The 11099-nt window shown below is 37.0% G+C and overlaps 2 protein-coding genes and 1 long non-coding RNA gene across 4 annotated transcripts in view; 2 read left to right on the plus strand and 1 right to left on the minus strand.

Annotated features, from left to right (window-relative positions):
• The window catches only part of LOC107684327 (calcium homeostasis modulator protein 1-like), a 3019-nt gene extending 1600 nt beyond the window's left edge, over window positions 1-1419 (plus strand). For both annotated transcript variants that reach the window (XM_016480559.1, XM_016480558.1), the window contains one exon: window positions 566-1419. In XM_016480559.1, the coding sequence (XP_016336045.1) occupies window positions 566-1264 (699 nt within the window). In that variant the 3' untranslated portion in view covers window positions 1265-1419. The remainder of the gene's footprint in view (window positions 1-565) is intronic.
• Window positions 1420-3861: 2442 nt separating this feature from the next.
• On the minus strand, window positions 3862-5163 carry LOC107684289 (uncharacterized). Its single transcript, XR_001633838.1, has 2 exons — window positions 5094-5163; window positions 3862-3922 (listed from the first exon to the last, which is right to left on the minus strand). It is a non-coding gene; the product is annotated as an uncharacterized LOC107684289 (long non-coding RNA).
• Window positions 5164-5502: 339 nt separating this feature from the next.
• The window catches only part of LOC107684287 (RING finger protein 122-like), a 10376-nt gene continuing 4779 nt past the window's right edge, over window positions 5503-11099 (plus strand). Inside the window, exons 1-5 of the mRNA XM_016480523.1 lie at window positions 5503-6227; window positions 7989-8139; window positions 8582-8624; window positions 9550-9591; window positions 10250-10332. Of these exons, the coding sequence (XP_016336009.1) occupies window positions 6203-6227; window positions 7989-8139; window positions 8582-8624; window positions 9550-9591; window positions 10250-10332 (344 nt within the window). The 5' untranslated portion in view covers window positions 5503-6202. The remainder of the gene's footprint in view (window positions 6228-7988; window positions 8140-8581; window positions 8625-9549; window positions 9592-10249; window positions 10333-11099) is intronic.

Raw genomic sequence — 11099 nt, forward strand, 5'->3', positions numbered from 1 at the left:
ATAAAATATTAAAAATATACTTCAATTTTATCTAGTTGCCAAGGCAACATTTCTCATTTTCATTTAGATTATAAAAAATAACTAAACTAACTAAAAAATAACTAAAACTGAAATAAAAATGAATAAATTATAGACATAAAATAAAACAAATATAAATGACAAAAACATACAACAAAATAACTAAAACTTTACATTTAAATAGAAAACTAAAAATAGAAGCTAATTCAAAATATTAATAAAAGAAAACTATAGTAGTCTCACATTGATACTAAAATGTAAATGCATAGATTCACCAGTCAGAGAAGATGACGTTAACACAGAAGTGATGGGGGAAAATATATATCTGTATCATTGTGGACACAATTAATAAGAAAATACTTCTAAAACCAAGGCTGCTGAAAACGTTGGCGATAAAAGCCAAGAAACTGTAGACAGACTAACAAACTTGAAGATTTGGACTTCTTACTGTACTATGTACTGTACTATCAAATATCACAAGTTAAGCTATAAGCTCATATTAATGTCACTAATACATATTTGTTTGTCTGTATTCTAAATGTTCCAGGCTTTTGGATGGTTGTTCTTGTTGATAATCACAATCGCTGCATTTCTGATCAGAGCCATTCGTCCCTGCTTCACTCAGGCCGCCTTTCTCAAAACCAAATACTGGTCCCACTACGTAGACACGGAGCGCAAGGTGTTTGATGAGACTTGCACAGAACATGCCAAAGGTTTCGCCAAGATCTGCATCAAGCAATACTTTGAAGGTATTAGCGGTGAGATTCAAAGCTTCCATGATAATTTACATGGAGATGATAGCGATGATGAGGATGATAAACCTGCTACAGAAGAAGACAAACTGATGGGCGTTCGTCGCCTGGACACCATGAACAAGGTGCTGTGGGACTGGCACACGTGTAAACCTCCACTGACTCTGAGAAAGCCTGGCGATGCTAGCACTGGACAAAATGGCGATTGTAGCATGAATGCTAACAAAAGTCAAGATGGAAATGTCAGTGATAAAACTGACCTTAATGAGGGCCAAAATGGCTTCAAACACGGTTATTTGAATCCTGGCCTGGATATTGGCCAAAGCGAATTGGGGAAGGAATATGACAATGCTAGCTTTAGCATTGAACAAAATGGTTTTACGAATAAACATAGCAATGCTAGCACAAGCCAAAATGGATTAATGAACGGTTGTGTCTCTTCTCCCAGTAATACTCAAAAGAAGGCATGGGCAGTGTATTATAGCAAGGTCTGAGTTATATAGATGCCACGGCTGACAAGAAATTCAACTATATTACTTTTCTAATGTATGTTGTTTTAACCATCAAAATACATTAAGGTAAATACATAAGGTCTTTCCAGTTATATTACGTATCGCATTAAATAACCAAAGCAATGAATTATAATTATAGTTTGATCTTTACATTATTTGCTCTATTAAAGATGTGGCACTTTTTAGAGTGCAAAATATATCTGTCAGTAAAAGTCGTAAATTAATGTGAGCAGATGATGAATAAAGCACAAGAATTTATGCAGATTTGAAATAAAATGCTGTCTCACTTTTTTGCCACCAGGGGCCACTATACAGCACATCTCACCACATTTGACACACTCTTCATTTTCTCTAGTTCAGTGGTTCTCAATTCCAGTCCCAGCTACCACAGCTCTACATATTTTGCATGTCTCTCTTATTTAACACACCTGATTCAGATAACCAGCTCGTTAGAAGAGAGCTCCATGCGTGAACTGTGTTCCGATTGACATGGTCCCTACACAGTGTTCTTTGCTCCTTACTCTGTAAATAAATACAATTTCAATTCATGTCTCACACACTTTAATGCCCTTTGAATGGAACATATACAGTATGTTCCCTTCGAATTGGAATCATGGTGGAATATCCTGTGATGCCCAGTCGCAGGGTCGAATAGAACAAACGTCTGAAGTGATGAGAAACATACAAAATGTGCAGAGCAGTGGTACACGAGGATGGGAATTGAGAACCACTGTTCTAGTTGATGTAATTGTTCTACTAAAATTTAGCTACTTTTTTTTTGTAGCTAATTTCATATCTAGCATTGTATGAACACTTAATAGACAGAATTAAATAGCATTTTCACACTTTTTGCATACATTGGAAATGACACATTAAAAAATATTCTGTTGTAATATTTACGGTGACCTTTCGTTTGTTTACTTCACACTTTACATCATCTCATATTTCAAATATGCTCTTTACTGACAGCAGTTACAAAGTGTAACCATTGTAACAAAGTGCACAAACTTTGTTAGGGACAAAATTATGCCCCACTAAGACACACACACACACACACGTCTGGTCAGCTATCCTTGTGGGGACTCTCCATACTTTACCCCCGGAATGCGATTTTTACAGGGGAATCCCCCTCGAAATGCGAGTGGACTAGTTTTATTGCGAAAACCTGGCAACCCTGTTCATTAGTGCCACCTGCGGTCAGAGAGTGCGTCTCATTCAGACCTGGGGCACGTTCAAGCTCAAACCGGTGTGCTCCGTTTTGCTACGGTTTCCGGTTTGAACGACATGTTTCCTGGAAACGGTGTGCAATGGGGTTTGAGATGCGTTTTTCTCAGCTGCCATAGTTGCAACTCTTGCATCATCAGAACAGGGTGTTCAATGCATCACCGTTTCCGTTTAAAAAACGTTTTGCACCGTTTTTGTCTATGGGCTGAACGCAGCCCTGCTGTTTTTGTTTCGTGCAGATGTTTTATGTAGCAAATAAATAAATAACACCTAAAGTCAGACCATTCTTTTATAGCTAATTACCAAACAAAGTAGTTTATTTTAAAGAAAGATGGTACAAAGACTTTCCGAAATAAAAAAATAAAATTAATTCAAATTAATGTGTGTGTATATATATATATATATATATATATATAGTTAAAAATTATATAGGCCTAAATAATTTCTATATTGAAATTGTGTATGATTGTTTTACTCAGTTTAGATTATGATTAAACATCTAAAAATCCATAAAAAATATGGATGAATTATAGATATTTTATTACATGTTACAAATTTATTTATTTTTTTTAATTAATTTTAATAATCACATCAAGGACACTGAAGAAACCCGTGTTATTTTATATACTATTATAATATTTATTAATCTTTAGAATTTTTTTATTTTCAGTTTTTATTTTAAATTTAAAGTTTTAGTCATTTTATCAGTTTTTGACATTTTTATTCATTTTTTATTATATTATTTTATACGTATTTCAGTTTTAGTTTCAACTTAAACTAGGTTATTTCAGTTATTTGCCAAGGCAACATTTCTAATTTTCATTTAATCTTATGTTTTTCATCTAATATTTATATTTTATTTTATTTCAGCTTCATTTCAATTACCGAAAACAATTTTTAATGGTTTTAGTTTTAGTTAACAATAACAAAGCTGGAAGAAACATGACAGCGAATGGCATTCTCAGAATGAAGTGTAACCTGTGATTTGTTAGATAACCAGCAAATAATCTGGTTGACACAAAACTGAACTCGTACACCACACCGATAAGTCAAGATAGCTGAGTGTGACAAACAGAGACACGGAGAGCACATGGCTGTTAGGCAAGCAGCAGCTGTTGTCTCTATAGCTGAATCCCGCATTAGTGTTGGGGGTTGGTCACCTTTTGGTCACCTGAGTCTGTTGTATTTTCCCCCCTTTCTCCATTTAAAAGCTACAATTATATTCTGTGGATGAACATAAACAGGCTCTGATCATGTCAGTGCTTTAGTAGGTCAGACAGCAACATGATCTGCATCAGATCTCCTGCATATACGTGTCAATGCGCTCACTCATTCAATCTGCACTATTTTTTTTTACTCTCGCTTTGTCTGTCACCTTCGACTTCTGTTTTCTGCAGCAGCGCGCATGCATGCGGCCTTACTATAGGCTTAGATCTCTGCCACAATTCTGCGCGTGAAATATCATATTTTGAGCACACAAAAGTGCATTTTGCACGCGCGCGATCTGAGTTTTGTTGAGATAATGTTCGTTTCGCAAAGACAAAAGTATTTAGAGCGCACGAAAATAAATGCCAAAGGCTCGCTTGCTCAACACAACACAGGGTTACAGTATGCCATAATTCCAGCCAATCAGAGACGAGGCTGCTAAATTCTGATTGGCTGCCTTGACAACCATTCACAAAATTTATTGCATTACCACGACAGCAAAAGAGGAAAAATACAGTGCATGCATAATTATTATGCAAGTTGATATTCTGATCATATTTTTTTCCAAGCACATGTTACCAATTCCAAACGACATCAATCTTAATAACTACTATTAATCTTGTATTTAATAATTTATAATTGATATATAATTATTCATGAAGGCTGAAGGCTGAAGTGAAAAATGTCTTATTCAGCTGGCCAATCAGAGCAGACTGCGCTTGTCGGAAGGAGGGACTGTAGAAAACGAAGCGTTTGAGAGAGGCGGGGCATAGAGGACCTACAATAATGTACAGTATTTGAAAAATAATGTGTCTTTTGAACATTAAAGCATGTCAACATATTCTGTTACACCAAATACACAAAATAATGATCTTTAAAAAAGCATCATATGACCCCTTTAAATACAAGATTAATAGTTGTTATTAAGATGTCCTTTGGAACTGGTCAAATGTGCTTGGAAAACAATATTATCAGAATATCAACTTGCATAATAATTATGCATGCACTGTATTTTTCCTCTTCTGCTGTCGAGGTAATGCAAGAAATGTTGTGCGCGGTTGTCAAGGCAGCCAATCAGAATTTAGCAGCCTACATCTCTGATTGGCTGGAATTATGGCATATTGTAATGCTGGGTTGTGTTGAGCAAGTGAGCTGTTGGCATTTAGAGAGGACTGAGGGCGGGCATCGGTTAGCAAGCTAGTGAAACGTTGCACTCACAAAAGAGAAGGTCTGCACACATCCAAAAACTGATTTTAAATGCAAAATTGATTTTCGTGCGCTCTAAATACTTTCTTCTTTGCGAGTCAAACATTTTCTCCACAAAACTCAGTTCGCGCGCGTGCTAAACGCACAGAATTGTGGCAGAGATGTAGTCCCATACCTTACTTCCTTCAAAATGTTGCAGCCCTCTGAGCAAGACACAGAAGCAGCGGAGGCCACCCAGTGACCGCAGTCGCGCAGAGGATTGGAGGAGGGGAATCGCTCAGGAAGGGAGGGAGGGATTGGAGGACAGAGTTGCGAGGCAAACCAGGATCACATGAGCACAGATCTGTTTACAAACTGAAACGGTGCGGCCAGGAAAGACGCAGGAGCCTTTCTGGAGAATATTACTAGCTGGCCTCACTAGAACACATCTTTAACCCCAGCTGCTTGCGTTTTGGCTCGGATATTTGTTGAATGAGCTAAGGGACTATTCATTTTTTTGTCCACTTTCTTGATGGAAGAAACACACAGAGAAAAAATACTCCCCCACACTGGCGCACACATAAACACTCCAGTGGCTTGATGGTGGTGAAAATACTGTTCTATTCCATTTCTAAACTGCTTGCTGTTCGATAAAGGAACATACCTCAGAAAACGAGACGGATCGAGAGCGACGTCAAGGAGGAAGAGCTAGACAAATCGACTGAGAGACATGCCAAAGTCTTCCGCAGTAAGAGTTTGAGGGAAGACAAAGGCTGTAGATGGAGTCTTGTATCAGCTTGTATGTTTTGCACGTATGGGTGTTTAGTGCTCGCTAAACCACCATACACAGGAATTATTATTAAGGAATTTGTTAACTTTCGTGTATGACAACACAAAGAAGATCACAGCTGAAGTGCCATTCAGCCACATATGGACTGGTTCTCAAAGACAAGAAGAATATCAAGGGCACATTATGCTCCCTTTGTCTGTGTAACAAAGCACCTTGTGCATAGTCACATCGGCGGAGCTAAAGAGTGATTGAAATATTTTGTTCTTCGATGCTGACATCATAAAAGTGGGATGAATGGAGGAATGATTGAAGTATAATCAAGACAGCACACCCTCTCATTTGAAGAGCTGCTTTTTAGAATCGTCTGACCTACGAGAACAACGTCAGGAAAATTGTTGGGAATAAGTCAAACTGGAATCAAGCTTTCGCTTGTGTCCTCCTCCTCCTCCAGCCCCCGCATTGCCTGTTCCAGACGAGCAGTGAGTTTGCAGCAGCAGTGCTTGGAGTCAGATTACATGCAACCATTCCAATGGTGTAACGGTGAGTGGCCTTTGCGAAAAGTCCAAGCTGAACTTGAGTTTGTTTTTCCCCCTTCAGCATTAGTCACAGAAGTGGTATTGCTGCTCAGGATATTGAAACCAGTTTGAAGAAGTCGAAGGGAACTATTCGGAAAGGTCAAGAGCAGCTTGTTAAGATTAAGGAAATATTTGTGCTATGCCTAGACTGTTTTTAACAACCCGCATGCTGTCAGCCTTTTGCTCTTCTGAAAACTGATATGTCTAGAGTTTTATTTTCAGATGAAAACGTAGGTCGACCTATAACGAGTCAAATGTTCAATAACAGTAACGTTTGGCAATAAGACGAGAACCGAATTGTCATTATTAGCGGAAATTGCTCAGATTCTGATCACGTATGTCATGTAAAGGAGTCAATCGGATTGCCTTAACCAGATAAAACAAATAAAACGGCTGGCATATTTATGCATTATTAAGGCTTTTGGGTCATATATGCATAATATATACCACCCAAAGTTTGAGGTTGGTATATATATTTTAATGTTTTTGTCTCTTATGCTCACCAAGTAAAGGTAAAAAATACAATAGAAACAGTACTACTGTGAAATATTATTACAGGTTAAAAGAAATAATCTCTATTTTGATATATTTTATAATTTAATTTATTGCTGTGATGGTAAAGCTGAATTTCCTGCATCATTACTCCAGTCTTCAGTGTCACATGATGCTTCAGAAACCATTCTGATATACTGATTTGCTGCTCAAGTATATATAGTGGAAACTACTACATTTCAGCATTCTTGATGAATAGAAGGTTCAAATGAACAGCATTGATCTGAAATAGAAATCTTATGTAACATTAAAAATGTCTTTTTGATCCATCCAATGTGTCCTTGGTGAAAAAATATCTTTTTCCCCTCAAAATAAATAAATAAAATCCTACTGACCACAAACATCTGAATTATATACATATATACATATGTGTGGGTGTGTGTGTATATGCATACATACATAACTGGAATATATGTAAACAGGAAGCTGCTGAGCAAGCAAACTACTTCTGAATAAAGCGTTAACAAGAATATGGACCATAATTCGAAAATTGTGTGCATTGCACATGGCAAATGTCAACCACTAACAAAAATGTACCATGGTAATACTATGGTATTCTCTGAGTACCATGTACACATAAAAAAAAAAAAAAAGAGAATCATTCAGTAGCCTTACATAATAATAATAATAATAATCATCTAATTAAAAAGCATTCAGTTGTAGAAAACTGAAATCTTTGATTCCATATATGCCAAAATATAATACTAATAATACATTCTCCAAATTGTTTTAAGATCTGAATCCTGTGCATATGGCACACATTAAATCTCACTATACCGTCTCATCAGAATGTCACAAGCTTACAATAATCTCTGTGGAAGCTCCTCTATATAAGCACCTTAGATGAATCGTTCCACTAAGGGGGATTCTTGCAGACGCTGCGTTAATCTTTACCTCTTATGATGACTGACAGGAGAATATGAATGGAGATGAACTTCACATGGTAAGAAAACAGTAATGGTAAACTTTTATAACACACACGAACACACACATGGCTTCCTGAAAGGCCAGATGGTGGTTTGTTGGTGGCAATTACACAGTTGTTCATATTTGTTTTGCACATAGCTAATTTCCAAGAATTCCCCTGAAAATGAGCGTACTAAAGAAGTGTGTTCTTCCTGCTCAAATATTTTTGAGCCATTGTGTGTGATTTAAAGTGTGTGTTTGTGTGCAGGCTGCCTCTGTGGTCTAGGGCTGCAGCATTCAGACTGTGATATGTCAGAGGAAGACATCTACCGTCTGCCGCTCAATGTCTACGTCATTGTACTGGGCATAGGCATGTTCATCTTCATGCTCAGTGTAATCTTCTGCTGCTATCTGTTCAGGCACGAACCCAAATACATTCACCACTCCTGCACAACTGCTGTTACACAAATCAGATTTTGTCCTCTGTTGTTCTTTGCTCCTGTAAAGACATGTAGAAAGACACAGGAAGACATGTCTAGACATTGGCATTGCATATTTATTTCTAAAATTAATCATCCTATTCACATACATTTCTTTTTTTAATGGTGCAATTTAAATTACATTTTGAATCCCACATTTCATCAGACTTTGAGTTGACAGTATAAATTATTAGTGTAATTTAGTGTATATGTTATGTCAAAGTATTTTATATGATTATGAGAGGGTTTGATAGAGGAAATGCTGCAGCGAAATGAATTACACAATCACAACATCTCTCTTTTGCACCACCCACAGCAGTTTTTGCAGTTGAACTCAGGAAGTGCAAAAGTGTTACATTTTTTCTCTCTCTTCTCTTTACAGGTTGAAACAGCAAGGTACAAGGGAGCAGTACAGCTACAATGAGGTGGGCCTAAAACAATACAGTTAGATGTAAATATAGCACAGTCTTTGCCAGAGTCTTGATGAAATCCGATCTAACAGATGACCTTCATGATATACTCTGCTCATATATATATATATATATATAGTTAGCATGTGAGATATGATACTGTTATATATGACACAAGACAGAATGTTATTTTCAAACAAAAAGCACCTAAAACTTGGGCCTGAAAATTAATTTAGTCTTTTTCAAAATGGTGAAAGGAGGTACTTAACCTTCATAATGTTGATCAGGCTCATTCGATTTTATGTCAAATAATAATAATTCATCTAAAATATCGAATGGGTCTCACAATAAAAATATGGGACCTGTTTTTTTTTTTAAAACAAAAACAATGGGTCACCAAAGTGCCAAAGTGTACCGTATTCATAGAAACTGCTATGTAACATGTAAAAACAAACACCTAGCAGTCTAAACTGCAACTGAATACATAACGCACACTTGTCAATTTTCAGTTACTTACAGTAGTTGTTAGTAGTGGCTGGGAAAAGTATAACCTTTTTCCAAGTAGAGATGAAATATGTTACTTTTTCGGTGTTAACATACTTTATTTTTATCCCAGCTTAATGTATAGTCAACTGTAAGTATGACATTATAAGTTAATTTTCTCAAACACTATAAACATTGTGTCTCTTTGGCGTTACCTTTTTGTTCTACTCCTCACAACGCTGACTCGACCAATCGGATTTAGACCAATGGCGTGCGTTGGGGGGCGTGGCTATCTGTTCGCCCAATGGCTGACGGGGGGCGTGTTCAGAAAGCTGTTTCCAAAAATGCAGTTCCGTTAGGTAGCGCTAGTAGTGCAGAAATTATGCTTCTCAACTTCAAGTGATTTACTGTAACGTTAAACATCACATTGTTCTTTTTCTTTATTTTTTTCTGAAAGGTGGTGTTGAAAGGCGCAGGAAAGAAGCTGAGCCTGCTGGGAGTAAGTTTCATAAGCTCTCTGTAAAGTGCCTTTGTATTTTAAGACCATGCGTGAATGTTTGAACTAAATGGTCTAAAATGGGTATGACGTCAGAAAGATCAAAGCATTATTTTTAATTTAAATAATTTTTATTTTTATTTTTGTATTACACAATAAATAGACCAAATTATGTGACAAAGTTCAGTATCGGGTTGATTAAATCAGCAGTATGTCACCGTTTGGCAATGTTTCCTGAGAATGCCCAGCTCTATTTTTTTAAGCATCAGAATCAAAGATGCTAGTTCTGCATTTCAGATCTCCCACGCAGTGCATTAAAATTCCTTTGCAAGCGAGGCTCGATTAGGTTATGATGTGTTCATTTGATTCGTAAAAACCTCAGGGGAAATTCTTGATTATGCAAACAGACCTCTGCAAGATTTTCTGGTCCTCAACCAACTGGTGACCTGCATTTTGAAAACCCAGACGTGAAACTAATAGCCAGTAGAAGAGAATGGGACTCCAGCCCCTTTGCACCATCATGCAGTAGGAAAAAGTGTGACTGAAACCAAAACAAAGAGAAAATGCTGGCAAAGTTACAGCTAGCATTCCTACTGCTCAAGTGGGTGAATGATGTGTGTAAAAGAAAAGGAGACTAAAATATTTTGTTTCTGCATCACAGCAGCCCTGTGCCGTGTGTCTAGAGGAATTCAAGACCAGAGATGAGCTGGGCGTGTGCCCGTGTTCACACACCTTCCATAAGAAGTGAGTTCCACTGAAACAAGTGTTTACTTCGTGGGAAATGTCACATGTACTTCATTGCCAAGATCTGTTTGGAATATACAGCCAGCAGAATTACAAAGAAAAACTCATCATTCACAGTTCATGCCCTTGCACAATAATTTCTATTTATTTATTTATTGAAGTAAATGTGAAATTTTCTGGACAGTAAAAATATAGATATCTATACAATGTATCTATATCTATATCTATCTATCTATCTATCTATCTATCTATCTATCTATCTATCTGTCTGTCTGTCTGTTAATTTTGACAGCAAATTTTGATTTAGTTTTAGTCATATTTTGGTCATCTGAATTGTTTTTAGTTTTAGTCAACTAAATATCATAAGATTTTAGTTGACTAAATCTACAGTAAATTTAGTCGGCTAAAATCTAATGGGTTTAGTTACAGTGCATTTATTAAAGGTCCCATGGCATGAAAATGTAACTTTATGAGGTTTTTTAACATTAATATGAATTCCCCTAGCCTGCCTATGGTCCCCCAGTGGCTAGAAATGGCGATAGGTGTAAACCGAGCCCTGGGTATCCTGCTTTGCCTTTGAGAAAATGAAAGCTCAGATGGCCCAATCTGGAATCTTCCCTTTATGTCGTCATACGGGGAAAGGTTACCTCCCCTTTCTCTGCTTTGCCCGCCCAGAGAATTTGGCCCGTCCATGAGAAAATGAGCTACTACCGTGCGAGGCGAGCGCAATATTTTTTTTTCCTCGAGAGACATCATGGCTTGCAAAC

Source organism: Sinocyclocheilus anshuiensis, unplaced genomic scaffold, assembly GCF_001515605.1.
Source record: "Sinocyclocheilus anshuiensis isolate Anshui unplaced genomic scaffold, SAMN03320099.WGS_v1.1 scaffold1371, whole genome shotgun sequence".
NCBI lineage: Eukaryota > Metazoa > Chordata > Actinopteri > Cypriniformes > Cyprinidae > Sinocyclocheilus > Sinocyclocheilus anshuiensis.